This window comes from Megascapheus bottae, chromosome 22 (genome assembly GCF_031878675.1).
Source record: "Megascapheus bottae isolate mThoBot1 chromosome 22, mThoBot2.hap1, whole genome shotgun sequence".
Lineage (NCBI taxonomy): Eukaryota > Metazoa > Chordata > Mammalia > Rodentia > Geomyidae > Megascapheus > Megascapheus bottae.
In genome coordinates, this window is record NC_143530.1 from 20364713 (window position 1) to 20388516 (window position 23804).

General features: G+C 36.7%; 1 protein-coding gene across 2 annotated transcripts in view; it reads right to left on the reverse strand.

Annotated features, from left to right (window-relative positions):
- Cdkal1 (CDKAL1 threonylcarbamoyladenosine tRNA methylthiotransferase) overlaps positions 1-23804 on the reverse strand; it is a 519085-nt gene that overhangs the window by 123598 nt on the left and 371683 nt on the right. For both annotated transcript variants that reach the window (XM_090356314.1, XM_090356316.1), the window contains exon 12: positions 20060-20240. In XM_090356314.1, coding sequence (XP_090212440.1) covers positions 20060-20240 — 181 coding nt within the window. The remainder of the gene's footprint in view (positions 1-20059; positions 20241-23804) is intronic.

A 23804-nucleotide genomic window follows, 5' to 3' on the forward strand; every position in this document is an offset into this window, starting at 1 on the left:
AATATGAAAAAAAAAGATGACTGAATTCATTCACTGAATATGGTATTCAAATAAAATAAGAGGCAAAAATATGAGCATGGCCAACTCATTCTAAAGCACAACTGATAATGGTGGGAAACTTTTTTTCAGTCTCATGGTTTCTAAGACAGTCTTAAGTGGGAGAAAGATGCCCATAATCAGCCTCTCTGCTCCCAGGGGTAAGAGTGGATGAAGGTGGGCCATTTTCCCCACAGGCCCTAGGGAGACAAGCAGTGAATGCAGGGAAATCTGCATGCAGGTAGTGATACCCCATGAAAGAAAGGAGAGGTAGCCAGGACTTCTGTCAAACCCATTCTGTTTCATAAAAAAAAAAAAATCTCAAAAATTAAAAAAAGCAAAAAAGGAGAGAGAGAGAGAGAGAGAGAGAGAGAGAGAGAGAGAGAGAGAGAGAGAGAAAGAGAGAGAGAGAGAGAGAGACAAAGAGACAGCGAGAGTCCCAATCTTGTTTTGTTATTCTCAGTATTTCCATTGCCAAAATCATGACTGGCTTCCTGAAGTTGCTTAATACATACTTGTTAACTAGGTGAATGAATAGTACGCTAATCTAGACATCTAGAAATATCCTGTCAGAAAATGATACCACTAATGGCAACTCCTTTGTACAACTATGTAAAGATAATAAAAATTAAATAAAAAAATTGTAAGGAAAGCTCATTCTTTGGCAGCAATGGCTTGGTGGGCACAAAAAGAGAGGAGACTTGGCTAATTTTTGTAATTGTTACTGCCAAATTGAGTAGCCATTGCAAGCAACTGGCAGAACAGCCTTTCAACAGAAGTCAGATCCCTGAAAAGCAAAAGCACAAAGTCAAAGGCACCAAAGACTACCTACTTCCCACTGCTTCTTTTAAAGGCCACGGCATGGTAACTTTCAGGTATTGAAAACAACAGCAAAAACATGAATTTCTGTAAATACCAACTCAATATCACTAGTCTTCACTTTGACATCCCAACTCATTAGATCCTCTTATTTAGATGAATATGGGGATGCTTCCTTTCCTGGACCATCTGGGCCCAAATTTTATGACTGGTGCTGGCCAAATATGGTCTGTGGCCAAAGTGCTGGTCTCTTATTTTTTGTCTACTTTGCCATTTGTTTTTACATTTTAAATGGCCATGGATGGGGGATGCCAAGGATATCTGTAGTATTTATAATATGTAAGAAGTTACACGAAAAGCAAATTTCCATGCATAAAGTTTTTATTGGAAGACAGCTAGGTTTATTGCTTACACAGTGCATATATTAGCCTTGCAATGCCTGAATTGAATGGCTGCAACATTCCACATGGCTTATAAAGCTGAAATAGTCAAGGTCTAGCCCCTTTCTACACTTTTGCTACTCTTGAGTCAATGTGTAGCAAATCGAGGCTATACAGTAGAATCACTTAATAATTTAAATTATACTGGTATCTGGGACACAAGCCAGAGATCCTGGTTTAATTCATCTAGGGTACACTGGAATTTGTGATTTAAAAAAATCTCCCCATGTGGGACTACAGTGAAATCAGAGTTTAGAACTATTGTAGCCCATCTTACTGAGGCCAATGTGAGAGTTCCAGAGCATAGTCATCTACTTCTGTTCTCCACACCAGAACACACCAAAGTCTCTGCTGCTCAAATACTGTGTTAAAGCCTGTCTCACCTTTACCAGCAACACCTCATATATTTTGTTCCTCAGACAGACCCTGGATCCTCCTGACTCCACATCTCACTAACACTAACTCCCACTTCTGTGTCTTAGATTAATTCCAAAAGGCCCAGCTCCAGCTCACCTCCTCAGTGATGTATCCCTCACTATTTGTCCAGGCTACCACTTCTGTCCAACATCTGTTATCACACAACACTTTGTCAGTATCGCTTCTTCATCTCTTTACCTTATTTCCCTACAGGCTACCATCCCCATTTCCATTAATCTGGCCCGTTGGTCACAGAACTATGGACTGAGGCTTCCTCAGTACTACTTATTCATTCCTCTGAGAAGAGCTACTCAGAAACAGTTTCTGTTCCTCTTGAGAGCCTTGCAACAATTCTGTCTCTATGCTTACCTGCTGTATATAAAAATTCATTCTTTGTGCATTAAAACTTATTGGATTAAATGAAAAAATGTCCATGCATCGTATCTTCTAGATACCCCTTCATGTTGCAGGTACCATGCCAGGGAACACACAAAAGCAAGTAAGCTGAAGCTGCTGTACTCAACAGAGCTTACAAATAAAATAAGCACTACATGTACTTAATCAGCAACCAAGTATACAGAAAGTACTGGAATATTTGCTGGATGAATTGCAAACATTTTGGGTATTGACACTGGACATGAATATTGCTCACCACATGGCTCCAGCAATGAATGACCTCTTCATGACTCTTCAGCAGGTTACTAAATAAAACGTCAATTTTTGGCTGGGTAGACTTATTACTTTTATAAAAACAAATGGTAGTAATTATAAATTTTCCAGAGTTTGAAACTTGCTTCCTATGGGATTTAACTTTTATTCAGTTTCTATTCAAGGCACAAATCTCTTATAGCATATTTGCATTCATATATATATGTATAATACAACACACATATGTATATACATATATGCACATATATACATACACACATAAACACACATATATGCACATGTATGCATATGTTTGTGTGTGTGTATATATAAATACATATATATATATAGGATTCAGTATCTTTTCATGGGTAGAACAATTGTTTAAGAGACAAAATCAATAGCTATACACTGTAGTTTACCCTTAGCTTAAAAAGACATAACAGCCGGGCCCTGGTGACTCACTCCTGTAAGGCTAGCTACTCAGGAGGCTGAGATCTGAGGACTGAGGTCCAAAGCCAGCCCAGGCAGAAAAGTCCCCATGAGACTCTTATCTCCAATTAATCACTGAAAAACTGGAAATGGTGCTGTGGCTCAAATGGTAAAGCACTAGCTTTGAGCACAAAGATGCTCATAAACAGTGCCCAGGCCCTGAGTTTAAGTCCCACAACCAATAATAAATAAGTAAATGAATAACAGATCAGAATTCAGTCAGATGACTGCATAACTGATTTTGCAGCATTATCCAAATACCTGAGAACACAAGTATAAATACTGTGCCCCCCTGAAGGTCTCCTTCTCCCTTTTGTTACCCTTAAGCTAAACTGTTTGAAAAAACAAAGAAAATGGGGATTAAATTCCTCCTATATTTTCTTCACAATGATTTTAATACTGAGTACCTTTGATTGAAGGATTGACTTCTTTAGATATTTGAGGCATTTGGGGTTTATGATTTTTTAATTAGAGACACTTGACAGGTAGCCTACATAAACTTTTCAAAGTCCAAAAAATTCTAAAAATAGAAACATTCATGTTCCAAAGCATGTCAAATGAAAGGAAACTCAGCTTATATTTCTAGCTCAATTCATTGATACAAATACTTGGCAAGGTTTCACTATTGTTTCTAACATTTCAAATATCTCTTTAAAATAAGACAATTCTTCTCCCAATCATAACTGAGAAGGGTTAGGGACACTTGGGAGAGAGGAACATCCCAACCGTATCATTTAGTACATCACGGGATGAACTTCCTGCTGCTCATCTGTCTGTAATTTTGTATGGCCCACAAATTATTTTATAAAGACCCAAATGGCCCTTGGCAAAAGAAAGATTCCTTCCCCATTACTGTGTAAGTATGCAGTCTGTCCCATCCTAACCAAAGAACATTATGGGTGGTGTCACATGTGTGCTATCTATATATAACACTGTTTGTAGTTCTCTTAAAACTTTCATGTTATCAATTTTTTTAAAATTAAGAATAGAAGAGGCCCATGACTTTAAGTTTTTTTTTCCATTTGCTTAATAATAATGTCGGAAACCCATAAATTAGTTAAGTCACAGCTGTTTAATTAAGCCAAAAATGATAAGGAAGAAGTTAGCAATTTGATTAAGGGAATAACATCCTGTAACTGGATAAAATCAATGTAGTGTAGATTTTGCCTGGACCTTGGACTTCTATAGATTTCTACATTGTCATTCAACATTTACTCCCTCCACTTATTTTGCCCAGCAGAGATGGTAATGTCCCTTTACTGACTCTAACGTTCAGTGGGGCTGAGCTAGAAAGTCCCAAACTGTAGACCCATAATCTGGATCTGCAAAAACCCTATTGCCACTCAGAGCCTTATGCCAGTTTCCAGAAGCTAATCCACACAGAGCCCAAGGGGGAAAGATGATGAAAAAGAATGGAGAAAACGAAATTTCTACGACCCACAGATAAGCTGCTATACAGCTCTAAAAACTGATCAAAACTAATGCATCTCCCTCATGACCCTGATAACCCCTGGTGTCACCCCATTTGAGAAGAAACTGGAAACCGTTCTGTGTCAGTTATTACAGCATCCCAGATAAGCCCACAACCCGTTTTTATTATGAATCCAGGACTGGGACCTGGAAGGTCAGACATGACAATGTAAGTCTGATAACTCTCCTACTCTCTACATCTAATTTAGCACCTACCGTAAAAAAAAATCACTTCTATCAGCAATGTGGCCCTCGCTGATCTCTCTCTGCCCCATCACACCAATAATAAGAGTCTAAGATTCATTTCAGGGGTGGCTGGGCTTTTTGACCTATCTTCTTCTCAAGTGCTATGTCCAAAATAAGACTTATTTTTGTTCCATATATTAAACATACACATTTTCTTTTTTATCTCTGGCCTTTATGACAAAGGAATCTTTATTTGATAACCAGTAGACAATTTAATATATGGTTCAATCTTCTCCATTCTCTCAACTTTATGTCAAATCAGAAGTCAGTCAATTCTTTTTTATGCTGCAGAGCAGAGCCACCAGAGAGTGAGAGAGGGCTAGCATGAAAATTTCTCAGTTGGCTCTTTCTAAAGCAATATGTTCTTCTCTCCCTTCCCCTCAATCCTCCCTTCCCCCACAGGAAGAGTGAAGGTATGTATGGATGTGGAAGGGGTGGGGAAAAGATGGGGAAACACTGGTTGAAGGGCTGGGAAATTAGAAACGTGTCCATTGAACACTGCAGACCACTGCAGTTTTCTGTAATTCATGTTACATAATGGCTTTTGGCAATGAGCCCATTTTCCACACAAGTGGGAAAATAGATGTCCAGACACTGGATTCCTGTGTTCAATAGCAGGTTGACCATTCCCTGTGCTGAGGAAATCAGCAGACAATAATGCTTCTAAGTACAGGAGCACAGACTTCCTGTGGTGCTGAGCTTGGCTGCTCCATTGTTCAGCCTCTCCACTCTTGGAAGGCCCTAGCCATCACTGGAAACATATTCTCGGGGATGTGGCCGCTAGCTCTCCACCTTCCTGCCTCTTTCCTTGGAGGTAGCTACACTACAAGGTCAGGAACATATATAACAGAGATTGTACTGTAAAGGAGGAAGCCAGCTATTGGGAGGGACAGTCTTGTTAACTCCTCCCACTTCCTCTCCTCAGGTGATAAAGCCCAGGGCTGTGTGTTATAGTCAAGTGCTCTACCCCAGAGGTACTTCTCCAGTGTGGGGCTCCTCTTAAGGCTGAGGACCTACAGATATAAAGAGTTCATGAAAGGATTCATGCTCAAGTCCTGACATAAAGGGTATGATAACTTTACACAATCAATATTTCTGTGTCCTTAAGTCATCTTCAGATTGTTTATACTATCTAATACAATGCAAATGCTGTGTAAATTTTTGTATAGGATTTAGACTGATAGAAAAAAATAGCTTTCTATGTTCAGAACAGATGCATTTTCCCCCTAAATAGTTGGTTACATCTGTATTATGAGAGCCATGAGTACGTAGGATCCACTGTACATGAAGCTGCTCCTTAGTTTTAGTTCTGGCTTTCTGTTGCTGAGATATTAGTATTTAGGTTTCCAGATAAATGGATTAAGGTTTCCAACTGTTTATATGATTCCCAGCTATTTTAATTTTGTTGCTGCTGGTTGTTTCTTTCTCCTTATCCCTGAGAGTTAATAATACATGCAATAAAACTCTAGTTTTGATAAAATTTTTACAAGAATAAAATTGGATTTGTCTTCTCTTTCTTTACACATCTCATGACCATCTGAAGAATTTTTGCACAACTCAAAATAAGATGTTCTCTTGGTTTATACATTCACATATGAATTCATAAATTTCTTTTCAAAATAATGAGTTTAAAACACAAAGTAAATGATAATCTAATACTGTATAAAATGGGCAAATGAAAGATGAAGCTCAGGACATGATAAAAAATTATTTTATGCATACATTAATCTATCCAGGAGTGCTGTTGCTTTGTTCTGGGAACTGTAAAAGAATGAATAACCCTGCAACCCAGGAAGATCAGTCTCTGTCAGTGAAGAACATTATGACAGTGTAGTTGTTATTTTTGTATGTGTTTGTAAAACCAACTAGAAGTTGCATGGAAATTCTTTCTCTACCTCTTTATATTAGCTTTTCCTAATATGACAAGTTCAAAGTACCCAGAATGTCATTTTAGAGGATGTTTTATGATTTTACAGATACAAAAGGTTGACAAAAAAGGCAGTGAAGGAATATAGATAGAAGAAGAGTATTTTTTACTCCAATCATATGCAACTGACATTGTCACAGTTAGCTAAACTCAGTGACGAGTCTCAGAGTATTTCAGGAGAAATGTTTTACTTATGACCTATAAATTTCCCCTTAAAATAGAAGATTTATTGATATGAATTTGTCTAGCTTTTCTTAACCACACACACACATATACACATATATTTGATTCATGCAATGTTTGACACTTAAAATTCTACAGGTATTAGCTATCAAGTAAATAAACAGGCCCTCAGTGAAATAAAGGTCAACCTTCCTACTTCAGTTTCTCTCTCTGTAACTACACACTAATTTAAAGTCTTATTTCTTAGAATGTAGGCTCAGTAGTAACATCTGCTAGAAAAAATGTGATTTAGAATAAATTAAAACTATATAACTACAAGAGTTCAAGTAATCATAAAACAGAAAATGTGAATGAAGCCAAAAAAGACTTTCGAGTTTCCAAGGTCTTACTTTACCTTTCTTCTGTTAAATACTTGGGGTTAAGTTATCTTACTCCTACAAAAATAGCTACTTAATGGTAAAACCATACAGTATCTTGGACTATGTGATTAGACTTAACATCACTAATATGGGAAAATCATACTATATACTTCTAGATGTGATGATCTGAAGCAGATTTAACTCATTTTTAATTCAAGTAATAGAATATATCCTCTCAATCCAATCTTGAGGAAAAACTCAGGCCCTAACAGAGGGACATCCCATGATTTAAGTGGCCAGCATTCATTCTTTAAAAATTTCAGTGTCATGGGGTTGGGAGTTTGGCCTAGTGGCAGAGTGTTTGCCTAGTATGCACAAAGACGTGGGTTCAATTCCTCGGTATCACATACATAGAAAAAAAAAAAGCCCGAAGTGGTGCGGAGGCTCAAGTGGTAGAGCTCTAACCTTGAGAAATCCCAAGGACAGTGCTCAGGCCCTGAGCTCAAGCCCAGAACTGGCAAAAAAAAAAATCAGTATGATGAAATAAAAGCTTAAGACCATGGTGATTACAGTTGAGTCCGATGATATGACAGCTAAGTGTAAGCTGAAACCCTTTCTGACTCCTTATCAGATAAACAACTCCTGTAAGCATCATCAAGATTCTTGACAAGATTGGGATGTGAACTATAGCTTAGATAAAAATATTATGATCATACTAAATTTTATGAATTTGATATCAGTTTTGTAGACACAAATAATTCTAAACTTAGAAAGTACACACCAAAAAAAAAAGAAAGTACACACTAATTATTAAGGAGTGAAAGCTATTCTGAAACCTATTCTGAAAGTGCTCAGTGGAAGACTATCGAAGATTCTCTATTTCTGTCATTTTATATAGGAATAATGAAAAGGCAAAGTCAGAAAAATTCCAAAAGCAGATGAATTTGGGGTAAATAGTGTATATTTGTATTAGTCTTACTATTTTTCTGTACGACTAAAATATTTTTTGTCAGTCCCGAGGCTTGAACTGGGGGCCTGGGAACTGTCCTTGAACTTCTTCAAGGCAAAGGCTCTACCACTTGAGCCACAGCACCACTTCAGGACTTTTTCTGTGTATGTGGTACCAAGGAATAGAACCCAGGGCTTCATGCATGCTAAGCAAGCACTCTACCACTAGGCTACAGTCTTTGCCAAGACTAAAATAATTTTAAGAGGTTTAAAGAAATGTCTATAGGGTCGGGAGTGTAACCCAGTGGTAGAGTGTTCACCTTGCATGTACAAAGCCCTGAATTCGTGGTACCGCATACACAGAAAAAGATGGAAGTGGCACTGTGGTACAAGTGGCAGAATGCTAGCCCTGAGCAAAAAATGTTCAAGGACAGTGCCCAGACCCTGAGTTGAAGCCCCGTGACTGGCAAAAAAAAGAGAAAAAAAGTCTATAAAGAATTTCTCAAATAGGAAAATATTTTAATAACTAATAGTTTCTTTTAATCATCAAAGTGTTCTAAAACTGAATTTCTAGTACTAATATTTATTTTGCTGTTTACAACATTAAGGAACACTAAAGTAGAATGAATAGAAATCTCAATTTCAGACTTATCACTTAATTATTAGGTAACATGGGACAAGTGTATTCAACTTCTCTAAGCTTTAGCTGAGTGGTCTACAAAGAAGACATATTAGATACCCCCCAAAGTACTGCTGAAACTCTTACAGGAAACAAAAACAGATAAAAGCATTGACTAAGTTTATTGCTAGCACACATTAACATTCAAATGGAAGATTATTTCCTTAGCTCTTCTAATATCTTACATGCCATTTTGCTGAAAGAGATACAAGCATTCGGCACATTTGTCTTTGATTATAAAATCTTGATGAAATATTAATTATTGGGTACTTTTTATTCATTTGAATGCTTAAATGATCACATATCAAATATATTCTGTTGATCTGAATAAGCATTTAACATTAGCTTTAATACTTGCAAATATATTTTAAGTCCCTCGGACAATTCTTATAAATATGAAGTTATTAATAAGTCAGTATTATGACAGAAAAATACAAGATAAAAAATAAGACATAGAAGTACCTGAGTCTTTATTTTTAAAAGTTATCAGAGTCAATTCACTTTTAAAGTTATTATAAATGTAATAAAATGAGTTCAAATACAATATAATTTTAATAAATCAAGTTCATATGAAAGGTATAAAGGAATTATGTATATCTTTGCAATTTTTTGAGACTTGTATAAAACAAGGCATGTAATTATGACTGGAAAAGATTAGACTGAAATATAATAAAGATGATTTTTCCAAGGATAGAAACTATAGTCTCTATATTTAATATAAATTTACTCCATTTTTAAAATTATTAATACCCATGAGTATTTGGCATTTACACTACCTTGTAATCACATCTCTTCCTATTTTCTGGCAATTAAAAATTCTTGAAGGCAAGATAAAATTAAATGCCCAAAGAAAAGCAAGAAATTATTTATAAGAAGCTGAATTCATTCAGTTGAGGTTTTGGCTTAAATGATTTTCTATGCTCTCACTGCAATGCACATAGTAAGACTGCTGTCTCTGAAATTATGATTCTCAAGTTCTCAAAGAGTCTCAAAGACTCTTAATTAGACTGAAGTTAGATTTTTAGAAAATAAAGCGATTATTCCAAAGACCAAAAGTGGATTCCCAAGTAAAGCCATTGCAGATTTCTTCTTGTAATGGCTTATAATTAAAAGAAGGAGCATAGGTAAAGGGCTTTTAGCATCAATAAATTTATGAGGGTATTTTCTCTTTATTTTTGCCACATCAAACAGAACACAACCCCACAAAAACATGGTTCTCCCCTGGCACCCAGCCAGTCCTGTGGGTCTGACTACAAAAAGTGGATTTACCAAACAACAGAATTCAGTTTGCTCCTGTCAAATAGGAAGGCTAATAGGTTAAGCAAGAGGCAAGGTTCAGATCAATTGGGGGAGGAATAGTAAGGATACACAGGAAAAGGCTGGGATTTAGAAAGGAGAAGTGGGTGAGGTCAATCAAAAGCATGCTCTTTTATAAAATCATCTGTGGGGATACAAATGAATGGAGGACCTCTCGATGATACCTCAGTACTGGAGTCTATACTGAAGTATTGTGTTAGCTTGCACACTTATGCATGGCCACACACGCACACAGGGTCTTGCTACATAGGTCAAGTTTGTCTCCAATTTATAAACTTCCTCCTGCCTCAACCTCTCCAGTACGGGGACTGCAGTTGTGCATCATCACTCCCACTTTCGATTTCATGTTTTATTTTTATTTAGTATTTTTTGTTTCCATTCCTGGGGCTTGAGCTCAAGGCCTGAGCACTGTCCTTGGGCTTTCTTGAGGCTATCGCCCTACTACCTGAGCTATAGCACCACTTCTGGCTTTTTCTATGTATGTGGTACCAAGGAATCAAACCCAGGTCTTTGTGCATGCTAGGCAAGCATTCTATCAGTAGGCCAAACTCCCGGCCTGATTTCATGTTTTAAAACAAAAACTGTTTTGAAGGTGAGAAACTTGCAGTTTTGGAGATGATAAAGAGTCATGGTTTCTGACCACATTATGTTCCTTCTGGAGGCTCTGGAGGTTCTGGTCTTTCCTAGCTTTGGGGCTGCAAACTTTAGTTCAAAGACTCTTTCTTGATGTCCAAAACATATCAGCAAGATCTCTGTTTCTGTCCTCTAACTCTGACTTCTTTCTTTATTCTTGTAAGGCTCCTTGTAATTATACTTAGTTCATCTAGATGAACTATGAAAATGTGCCTATTCCAAGAGTTTTAATCTCCATTCCACTACACACACACACACACACACACACACACACACACACACACACACACACACACACACACACCTCTCCAATAAAAGGAAATCTATATGTCAAAATATATCTTCACTCTCACATTTACTGAAATACTATTCATAATGGGCAAGATCTAGAACCAAGTTAGGCGCCATTCAACAGATTAATGGAAAACTTAAAAAAGGAGCACATACATACAGAAGGGAATATTAGCCAGATATTAGTCAGTTGTGAAAATGAACAAAATTTTGTCATTTGCAGCAACATGAATGGAGCTAGAGGGAATCATGTTAAGTAAATTAGGTTTCTCTAGACAAACACCACATGTTCTAATGTTTGTGTAATATATAATCTACAGCTGGTTTTGTAGAATTAAAGGAAAGCTAGGCATGCTGGTGCAGATGAATAATCTGGGAGGCTAAGGTAGGAGGATGGCAAGTTTTGGGCCAGCCTGGTTACATAGTGAGACTTTCATGTCAAAGAAGCAATGCGAGGAGCAGTGTAGTGGTGACAGAAGAGTAGAACAATGATACTTACTGGGTTCAGGAGGACAAGTGGATAGGAGATAACTTCTAATATTCAGGAGCACAGTGGGTTATTAGAGTTAATAACACTTAGCTAAATATTTCAAAATGGCTCTGAGGCCTGATTTTTATTGTTTTCAATAAAACAAACAGAAACATGTTTGATAAACATGTGAGGTGATGTGCTTAGTATTATGATCAGATCAATACATAGTGGCACTAAAATATCAATACATATATACTGAGCATGCCATAAATAGATAAGTTTTTATACATCAACTAATTTTAAAAATATGCTTCTTAAGTAAACAATCCAATTTGCAAAGTTTTCTTTGCTGTGTGAGGTAAGAGTCGTGTTTTAGACACACTGGTCACTGCTTTGAGCTTTCATACATAAATAATTAAAGCATTATATTTTAGCATGTCTAGCATATATTCAGAAAGAAGCTGAACAACTGATTATATAAAAAGTTACCACATTCACAATAAATAGAAGGTAAAACTATAGAAAATGGAGATAACCTATTTAAGGCCAAAGGAAAATGAAGCAGCTAAGTCATCTCATTTCTAAGTGGAAAGAGGAAGACCAAACCACATCTGAGTGAGGCTTGATGGAGGAAGCATTTCAAGAGGCTTTAGAGATCATTAAGTTCAACTTTCCACTTGTGAAAGGAATATCATTTTCCATAAAAGCCTAGGAAGGTGGGAGGCACCAAGCATCTCTGTGATTCTGATCTAGCTCATGTTTCTTGACTGTTACTGAAGACTCATGATAGAGTAAAAATTCCATCAGCAAGGAAGTAAAAAGAGAAGCGACATGTCCAGAAAAGAGGAGTTTAAAAGAGCAACTGGAAGGGATCAAAGACAACTAGCTCATAAGACTGCCAAGATAGTCAAATGACCAGAGCTCAGAAGAAAAGGGGGCTTTCTTAGAGCTAGGCTTGGGAATTAATTCAGAATAAAATGTTCTTAATGTAGAACATAAAATGTCTGAAAGTATTTTGTTCCTCTCTTCAAAGAAAAACATTTGAGAATCTGAGATTGTACAGATAATGTAATTATATTATGGAGTAGGTGAAAACCATCAGGATTCTTTTCATTTAGGAAACGTGACGTTCTTAAAAATATCGAGTTGTTAAACTTTAGAATCTTGTTTAGAAAGAAGTTTTAAAAATATTTACAGAAAGTATCGGGTACAGAGAGCTCATGCCTGTAATCATAGCTACTCAAAAGTCTAAGAGCTGAGAATAAGTTCAAAGCCAGGCTAGGCAGGAAAGTCCATGAGATTGTTATCTCCAACTAACTAGCAAAAAGCCAGAAACGGAAGTGTTACTCCTAGAACACAGCTTTCAAGCTCCAGTACAGCCTCAATATACCAGCATAAAAATATTTATATCTATATTGAGAGAAAGTAACACATCAATTTTATATACTACTTTTTGTTTTTGTGTATACATGGGATTAAACTGTGTTCTAATTTCAGAGGCAGTAAGATTAAGGAAAGCCATTATATATGAGTAACTTGTGTATGATTCCAGAACATTCTTTATTCCATATCTAAGTGCCACCTTTTGCTTTAATTTAAATACATACAGCACATAGTCACCTATATGAGAATGTACCATGGGCAGTTTCAGCAAAGCTACCTCTTCTTATCAAAGGGTGCCTCTCTAGCCTTTCAAAAAGCTCACCCTCACACTCACTGAGGCAGGAAGTGTCTGTGATCACATCAGTCTCACATGTAGAATCCAGAAACTTGGTGAGTGGACTATGACTCTTATACTGGCATATATTCAGACACAAGCTTGTATTTCCTCTATCTTCTGCTCATTTAAAGATCACATGAGAAGGGGTGTCAATGTGTGAGAAGTAATGTACCTACTACCTGAAAAATGTAACTGTAATTCTTTTCTTTTTTTTTTTTTTGCCAGTCCTGGGCTTGAGCTCAGGGCTTGAGCACTGTCCTTGGACTTTCTCAAGGCTAGCACTCTACCACTTGAGCCTCGGCACTACTTCCGGCTTTTTGCTATGTATGTGGGTACTGAGGAATCGAACCCGGGTCTTCGTGCATGCTAGGCAAGCACTCTACCACTAGGCCAAACTCCAGGTCCCATGTAACTGTAATTCTATACATTATCCCAGCAATAAAATAAAATAAAAAATCTCCTTACATGTGGGGATAAAAATCCGAGTACCTCCCCTCCCCCCCAAAAAGATGAATCACCTAAAAAAAAAAAGATAATCTCATTATTTTTCATGAAAATTTTCTACAAACGATAGTCTACAAATTAAAAGATTTGTTGATCTTTGTAAGTAGACTACGAAGCTTAGTCTACTTATAAAAATACTATTAAAAAGCCTTTTTATTGGGCTAGGAGAAGGTAGTAGAGTGCTTGTCTAGCATGCAGGAAGACCTGGATTCAATTTCTTGGTACCACATACATAGAAAAAAGCCCTAGGACCAGCACAAATAAATAAAAAGGCTTTTTTGGGGGGGGGGCAGTCCTGGTCTTTGAGTCCTGGGCATTGTCCCTGAGCTATTTTGCTCAAAGCTAGCACCACACCATTTAAGATTTATAGCTTTTTTTTTTTTAATAGTTAGTTGACGATAAGGGTTTGAACTGCCCAGGCTGGCTTCAACCTATAATCCTCTTCAGTTCCCAGCATCCTGGGTGGCTAGTATTACAGATTATAGGCATGAGTCACTGGTGCTTGGCTCTCTGGAATTTCTTTTATCTCTTTCTTTCTTTCCTTCCTTCTTTCCTTCCTTCCTTCTTTTTCTTTTTTGGTCAGTCCTGGGGCTTGAAATCAGAGCCTGAACAATGTCTTTGAGCTTTCTCAAGGCTAGTGCTCTACCACTTGAGCCACAACCCCACTTCTGGCTTTTTCTATGTATGTGGTACCAAGGAATGGAACACCTGGGTCTTTGTGCATGCTAGGGAAGCACTCTACCACTAGGCCAAACTCCTAGCCCCACATTCTACTTTTATTATTGACTTTTTGGGATAAGGAGATAAGAAATAGTTATAACAAGTTGTTATCCATTTCTCCATGGTCTTGTAGTTTAGTAAATTCTAGTTAGATATATAGTTTCAAAAAATACTTAAAATAGAGTAAGCAATGATTAATTTTGGAAATTTTTTAGAGTTTTAACAACTCAATGGAGCTGACTGTATGGCTCAAGTAGTAGAATACCTACCTGGTAAGTTCAAGGTCCCGAATTCAAAGCCTAGTAGCACAAAAATAAAGAACTAAATAAAAAATTATCAACAAAGCCTTGGTTTTGATTGCTGATGCTAATTAATACTTAATTCTTTTTATTGAATCTTCTGAATTCAATGAAGATAAAACTCCATGCAACAATTTTAACTGGAGTATATTTGCACAAATTTATATGAATGTTGTGGATTGACTTATACATATACTCTGCATGTAGTAAAAAGGTTTGTATTGAAGTCCTAACCTCAGTACCTCAGAGTGAACTTATTTAGAAATAAAACAAATTAAGGTGAGAAACAAGGTGAGCTCCTAACCCAATGGAAATGGTTGTCTTTGTGAAGACCAACATACACTGGAACATCTTGTGATACTGAAGACAGACGGAAGCTATGCACTGCAAGCCAAGTAAATAGCTAAGGCTGTCAGCCAATCAGGAGAAGCCAGAAGGAGAAAAGAAAAGGTTCCTCCTGATGGCTCATTCAGAGGAGGTAGGGCTTTGTCCTTTACCTCCAGCCTCTGAAGGGTAAGAAGTAAATTTCTGCTCTTTTAAGTCCCCTACACTGAGGAGTTTGATCACAGCAGTCCTAGGAAATAGGTTTAATCAAGTGACAGCTGTGTGCAGAGTTAAATGAAGATGTAAGGTCTGAAAATACTGGCTCTTGAGACCACAATACTGGGAACCCAGACTGATAAAATATCATCACAAGAAATCCTAGGACAACCTTGAACTTAGAAGTTATACAAAAAAAATATTTCTCTAAAAGCTTGGCATCATTTCTAACCAGTGCTAAATAACAAAACTTTTCTGCTTCAAGAAGAGTGATGACACAAGTCAGGAATAGGGAGAAACTTTTTGTGAATCACATATCTAATAAAAGATTGTTATCCCAAATACACAAAGAACTCTTAAAACTCAATAGTAAGGAAACAAATGGTATGATCAAAAAATTGGCAAAAGACTAGAACTGACATCTCAACAAAGAAAACACAGGTGGCAAAGAATCATACGAAAGATATTTAACACCCTGCCCTCAGTGAACTGCAAATTAAAACAACAATGAGTTACAGATAGAGCTTGGTGGAAGGATATGTGCTCAACACAAGAAAATAAGAAGGCAAAAAAAAAAAAAAAAAAAAACAAATACAAAACAATCTCCACCCCTAAAAGAAAGAAAGTCACTATTACAAGTCACAGCACAGTATTATCATCACCTAAACCTTACCCACTATCAGTTTCAATTGCCGGGATGTAAAGCCATCAAAACTCTCACCCACTGCAAAAAGGAATGCAAAATGCCACAGCATCTTTTGGAGACAGGATGGCAGTTTCTTATCGCATGATTCAGCAACCATGCTCTGATATTTACTCTAATGAACGGAAAATTTATGTGTGCAGGAGAACCTGCAGGCAGATGTTTATAGCAGCTTTTCTTGCAGTTGCCCTGACTTGGAAGCAACCAAGATGTCCCTTTGGAGTTGAAAGGATAAATAAACTGTGGAATGTCTATATATTATTTAGCACTGAGTATTGAGTGCTAAAATGAAGTACACTACCAAGATGTGAAGAGATGGAGCAATCTGGTATGCCTAAGTGACAGAAACCAATCTACACAGGCTACCTATGGCATGCTTCCAAATATATATTATTTGGGAAAAGATAAACTCTACAGATAGAAAGAAATGAAGAGGGCTGGGAGTTTGGCCTAGTGGTAGAGTGCTTGCCTAACATGCACGAAGACCTGGGTTCAATTCCTCAGTACCATATACATAGAAAAAAGCCGAAAGTGGTGCTGAGGCTCAAGTGGTAGAGAGCCAGCCTTGAGAAATTCCAAGGACAGTGCTCAGGCCCTGAGATCAAGCCCTAAAAAATAAAAATAAGAGAGAGAGAGAGAGAGAGAGAGAGAGAGAGAGAGAGAGGAAAGAAAGAAAGAAAGAAAGAAAGAAAGAAAGAAAGAAAGAAAGAAAGAAAGAAAGGAGGAAGGAAGGAAGGAAGGAAGGAAGGAAGGAAGGAAGGAAGGAAGGAAAGAAAGAAAGAAAGAAACTGTGAACCTATTGTGATGATACTACAATGGTGGATATATGTCAATACTACTTGTCCAAATGTAGATTATCTATAAGAAAAGTAAGCCCAAATATAAATTGTAGACTGCAAGCAAAAATGGTATATATTGTCCATCAACATTGTGGGGGAAGGTTGTAATGGAAAGGGTATACATGGATTAGGGAAAGTAGTCTGTAGGAACCATTATACTCCCTATTCAGTTTTTGCTGTGAAATCTGAAACTGTTTTAAGAGTATCTTAAAATTAATTTTGCTATGCCAGGACTTAGTGAGGAAGATACTAAGGATCAATATGTAAAAGATAAAAGACACGATCAAAGGGGCATGGGGGGAGGAATTGGAAAGCTGATTTTATGCATTGAGTTCTGTTCTAGTTAAGGTAAAGCGGCTTGTATAAGATAAATGTCCTTGCCAAGAACAATTATGGAAGGTGAATGAAATTTACAATATAGGCTATTTGAACATCCAAAAGCAACGAAGGTAATAAGAATTTGGAGGACCAAGAAAGCTCAATACTAGGAGCCACTTTTTCCTCCCTGGCACTGATTAGCACTGGGAGCCTGAGCAACAAAGCAAAACGCTAAGGAGCTGAGAAACTATACAGAGCCTGCCAAAATCACGTGAAGATGAGGAGACAAAGATGGAAGTGGAAACAAGTACTGAAATTTGAGACAGGGCCCCAGAAGAGCTGCTTTGGTAGTGTGCTAGATCTGCTTTGAATCAGTTCCTAAAAGTTAGTTTTGCGCATTTTCCTCCCAACTCCATGTGTAACTGCAGCTTTGCATTGGCAATAGTGGAAGCATTTATATTATGGGAACTGGCAAATGCTGTAAGTAGACTCCTTTCTCTTGATAGTTGTTAAACAATAGCATACCACTAGTGATATTCAGAAAATTAGAGCAAGTAAGGAAATGCACCAATCCTCAGAAAGACTGAAAACTAATTCTTCAGATTAAAATAATCAGTCCTTACCTTCTGGTAGAGGTAGAATTAAATCTTCCCTGGAGGAAAACATAATATAGTCAGAATCTATAGAAGTATTTTCTTTTTTAGTTTCTTTTAATAAGCAATGGTCATCATTCAATATAAATGACTAGGTACAAGGAGATGGAATTGAGAATGTCAGAGGGAAGAAAACAAAACAAAGCAAAGGCAACTGAAACAAACCTATATTGGATGTAGACACTGGAATATTCCAAAAGCACTTTAAGAAATCCGAGTAATATGTTTAAAAATCTACAGGAAGGAAAATATGAAAACATAACTAGAATCTAAGAAAGGTAATTTGGTTATAATTCTGGTAAAAGTTAGAAAGCCAATAGATGGGCTTAAAACCAAGTCAAACCCAGATGAAACAGGGCTAGTGAATTAGAACAGTGCTTTCACAAATATGACATTCATACACACGCACACACACACACACGCACACACACACACACACACACACGTGTATGTGTTTCATCTAAAGATGAAAACTTGTGAATAAGCAGACATGAGGGCGGGCTTGAGAGTGTGTAGGCTGCTGGCTTCATTTGGAGCTGCAATGTGCCCAAAGGCAACTTGTTGGGAGATGGAAGAACTTTTTGAGGAGGTGCAGGACAGTGGAGAAAGTAGGCAGCTGGAGTCCTGTCCCTGAAGGGGATAATGGCTGCTGTTCCCCTCTCTTTTACTTCCTGGCCACCATGAAAGAAATAGTCCCTTTTGCCACGCTTTCCTATTACGATAGAATACTTAACTACAGGCACAAAAGCCATGAGAGAATGTAGAGGAACCTCTAAAACCATCAGCCTAACCGTTTTTTCCTCGAAAGTTTTTCATGTCTGGTACTCTGTTGCAATAACAGAAAACTGACTGTCACATGACCTCTGGTAAAAGCTGTGCTATGGTTCAGGCCACTGCTGCTCTGGGCTCATGAGTGATTCTGACTATGAAATACCAATGAGGCAGGGGAAGAGAGGAAAATACAAAGAAAACAGAAACGAAAAATAAAGACAAGGATATAACAGACATTGGGAACAATGAAAATTCCTGATATATTAGTGCTGGAATGTCTGAAGGAGAGATGAAATATCTGAATAGAGAATGGTTGAAATTCCTCAGCCTTACAAAAGAGGTCAGGGCACAGACAAAAAGAGCAAAAAGAAGATAAGCAAATTAAATACAAAGAAAAGTACTCCAGAGGGAGGCTAAAGAAGGGTTGTCTCAAGACACTCCAGACATGCTGATGGTGTTTTGTGTCTAATAAACTTCAGGGAAAGCCAGGAAAACCATACAAAACTCACAAGTACATTGTTTAAGGAACAATGCACACATAAATACAATCTCTCTCTCCATATGTTATATATGTATATATGTGAGTATATGTAGATATATATACACACATATATGTATATATATATGTATATATGTATATACTCACACATACGTATATTTACAACATACCAGGATTTGGCCAATTAAAACACTGAAAGAATATATGTCATTTTGATACTTATATAAATATCTGCATACTAAAACAATAACAAGATTAATATAATAACAATATTAGATTATTTCTTTTTATATTTACTCATGAAAGCTTCTGATGAAAAGTAATTACAGTGCATACAGTCTTTGAAACAATGGAAAAGTTCCAGTTACAAAAACAGTTCCATATCTCCATGAGGTTAATTTTCCATTTTCTCCCTCCAGCCTATGAATCTAGAAATCAAATATTTGTCTTGAAACTATTCATTTCTAGGGCATTAGGGGAAATCACATGTGTGCTGAGTTGTGTGGTTCTTCTATATCTATGAACATGAAAGGATGGAAGGAGCCTGAGCTTCACCGTGAATGTAGGATACACCTGGATGGGTGAATAGAATAGATGTGATTGTAGACAGATGAGACTATATCATGTGTGATCCATGGAGAAAAAAGAAAAGCACAGGACTGCCCTATGTAATGAATTGGGAAAAACAGGGAAATGGAAAGCTTATTTGCTTACAGATATTTATTTACTTTTAATTCATTCATTCATTTACTTATCAGTGCTGAGGTTAGAACCTAGAATATTCTATCACTGGGCTACATTCCCAGCCCTTGCTTACAGATATTTAAATGTTGCTCATTTGAAACATCCAAATATTTATCACGTACATGCAAGTTAATCCTACATGGTAAGTTAATATATATATATAATATTATATATATATGTATATTTGGGTCTTAATCTTCAAAAGAAGAAAACTTGATATTTAGTTGCCTACAGTCATTTAAGTCTTTCATGGTTCTTCCACCCAACATGGAATTCTCGCAGTATTTCGTAACTTAAGGGATGGGTAGGCTCTGCAGCTGCATTTTTATAGCCACTGGAACAAAGTGAGATATGACAAGGAAAGTATCTTACCACTTGTGCTGGGACTTGTTCTGCTTTTGCAGCAGGAGTCCCTGGTCTCGGGTAAAACTGGTTAATAAAGAGACTTGGAAATCTGTACTCCTCCACAAGTTTCACTGTTTCTTGAAAATCCTGATCTGTTTCTCCAGGAAAACCACAGATAATATCTGTAGCAATCGTTATTCCAGGAACTCTACAAAATAAAAAAACAAAAAAGTAAAAAGTTGACAAGAAGCCATAATTATTTCATATCTCTGACACTTTAAATAGTATGTGTTTTTAAAATTAGATTTTACTTTGAAGAAAGGAACCACTAGTAAATCATTGTTGTAAAGCGTCAAATACTGAAAGTTAGCCATGAAAAACCAGTGGTTCCTTAGGTCTAATTTCTTGAGATAAGTGTTTGTTCTTGCCACTACATTTAAGAGTGCATGAAGCCCTGGGTTCGATTCCTTGGTATCACATACACAGAAAACATCAGAAGTGATGCTGTGGCTCAAGTGGTAGAGCACTAGCCTTGAGAAAGCTCAAGGACCATGCCTAGGCCCTGAGTCCAAGCCCCAGAACTATCAAAAAAAAGTTTTAGAGTTAATAATTATCTCTTCAAAAATTATGCTTAACATTCTACATCCCTATGCAAGTATTTTCCATAAGTTCCATCAGACCTATAAGAAATCAATTCTCTTCTTTGAATGCTATATAATTCATCAGCCCACTGTTTTTTTCTTTCAGAAAATGCCACTTCTGTGTCTTCAGGTATGTACTGCTTTTATGATTAATTGCTATTATCCCTGAATGCTGCTTCTTGGTCTTCCTTTGTTTCTATCTTGTATGTCTTCTAGATTCTTTATTACCCATCTCATCCTCCCGGAGTATGCCTTTAATGATAGGGCAAAGCTGCTGCCTCTCAGCATGTCTGAGTCTGTCCTCAGCCACATGCCCAATCCACAGTGCGGATAGCTCGGTGATACATAGCACTCCAAGCTGCAAATGATCACTTGTCAGAATTTTGCATGTATCCTTTTCTTTTAATAAAGCTAGCATAGCCTGATTCACTTTGATGATTCTTTTTTCTTGTTTTGAGTTTGGGATTTTTGAAGTAGTGCTGGAGACAGAGCTAAGGGCCTAAGTGCCTGCTAGGAGGAAGTGGCTTTATCACTGAGCTACCCCCCAGCTCTGTTCACTTGTTTATTTACATGGTCCCACTACTCCTTTTTGCCAATTTTTTGATTATTACCTTTACTTGCAATGTTTAAATAATATTAAGTGAAGTAAACCAGAACCAAAGAAACACAGACTCCATGGTTTCCCTCATTTGTAATCATATATATCCTGGATTTTCCTAGCAGAGGATCCCAATAACTCAACAGCAATGTACATATGACCATATAAGATGATGCTTAGGGAAATAAACTTCAAGATTGGAAACAAGAGATTTTTTTCCTTGTGGTTGTAGTTTTTAATGTACTATGTAAAGTTATTTCTTTTTTTCTTTCGTTCACCCAGAGTTTATTCCCTGTGGTCATTGTATCAGATTCTGGTACCTGGTATATTGTATACACATTTATTTGAATTAGGGTAGAAAGAGGAACAACAAAATGGTGAGACAAAGGACAAAGGGTGAACAGTGATACAAGACAATATGTTGGAAATAAACTTTAGAATGTGGAGGGAGAGTTGGAGGAGAGGGAAAGTGTGAGAAAAACGTGGAAGCGGTAACAGTGTTCAACAAGAAATGTACTCACTATCTTATGTATGCAATTGTCACCCCTCTGTACATCACCCTGACATTAAAACAAATAAATTGGCCGGGAGTTTGGCCTAGTGGTAGAGTGCTTGCCTAGCATGCACAAAGACCCGGGTTCGATTCCTCGGTACCACATACATAGAAAAAAAGCCAGAAATGGTGCTGAGGCTCAAGTGGTAGAGCTCTAACCTTGAGAAAGTCCAAGGACAGTGCTCAGGCCCTGAGCTCAAGCCCAGGACTGGCAAAAAATAAAATAAAATAAAACAAATAAATTTAATGACACAATATGCTTTGGATTAGGACTTTAAATGTTTGTACAAAGCACAATCTGGACCCTCATGGTTTTTCAGTCTATGAAATTATCTTACATTATTTCTATAATAATTTATCTTTCTTATAGACTTTTCATTATTGAATGTTGAAACTATTGTATTGATACTGGGCTTTTTCTGTCTTATTTTCCATCTATGTCCATTAGTTCTCTTTTCTGGAAAGTTTATCTAAGCATAATTTCTAATTTTCTACTCAAAGATGAATTCAAAATTATAGCTTAACATTTCTCAGACCTCTTTCTTATTGTTTAACTTTCCTTTTCTTACTATCCAGTTTTTGTTTAAGAGCTAGAATGTCTTACTTTTCTGAAGCTATCATTAAAGTCTATTTTTTTTCTACTTACTAGATTTATACCAAATTCATCCAGATTCTTGAACTGTGTTCTTTCTTATTAGTGGCTGGGACTGCTCATGAGTGAACTGAACAGTAATACTTGCTTGCTGTGTTTTCATACTTACACGCAAAGTATGGGTGGGAAGTTGCCTTTGTTTTTGATAGGCCCAAATGGTAGTGGCTTGGGAGTCATTTTCTCTGTGGTCACTAGTTTCACTGAAGTATTCTACAATGCTACAATGTCCACTTGCAAATAACAACATAATAATAACAGAATATCAACTATTAAAAATTGTGAGCTATTAATACAATAGGACAAGCATTTCAAACCATGCAAGGAATACCTATACTAAATTTCCTATCACATAATTGTAGGTCTATATAAAATATCAATAGTTTTGTGGTATAAGAGAAAAAAGGGGATGTAAATGAAGAAAGTCAGTTCATTGAATTCCTAATTAAACCACAGTTTTGTATGTGATGCATATTATGCCTGTATGAAAGAATGAAGAAAAAAATTGTTTCAGAAAATATTTTATTCCTCTAGTCTACTTTGTCTCATCTAGTGTTAATTTGGAAGAACTTTAATTACTATAAATTTCAAGGAGTGGGGCTTTTCTCTCTGATGATAAATGAAGGAGACAGTTATACAGAAAAATAAACACTAGAAAATCATTTAAAAAAATCTTCCTGTGATATAAATATATTTTCCTTGTTCATATGTAATCATCAATCTTATAATTGCAAATCTATTCAGCTTTTATGCTTTTATAGTATGATGCATATTAAAAATTCATTTTTCTAGACAAAGACATGAGAGGGAAAATTTATATAAATAATTTTCTGTTTTGTTTTTATTATCTCTAGGGAGTTGTACAAAGAAATTTCAATCTAACATGTCAATTTGTGAATATAAAGATCTTGATATAATTTTCAATTAACTGGGTTTACATTTGCCTTTTAACTAGCTCTGATCAAAAGAGATCCACAATTACAGCAGAAGTAATAGATAATACCAGATAATGACTGAGAAGTCCATCCTCCTCAGGAAATTAAAAAAAAAAAAAAAAGAAAGCTAAAATGCTGCCGACACAAGGACAACTAGCTATTGTCCTGAGCTGTGTGTTCGGAAGAATGTGGCAATGGATTATGGTGATTCCCAAAGGAAAGTTCCGTACTGGCTGCTCATCCTTTTGGAACCATAAGTGCAGCTCAATATTTTGTAACACCTGCTTACTTTGCCTCCAGGTCCAGTGTGTCTGGGAGAATGGATGAAGGAAGCAAACCTTTACGAGGATCATAGTAATTGTTAAAGAAGGAGATGTTGCATATGAGAACATATTT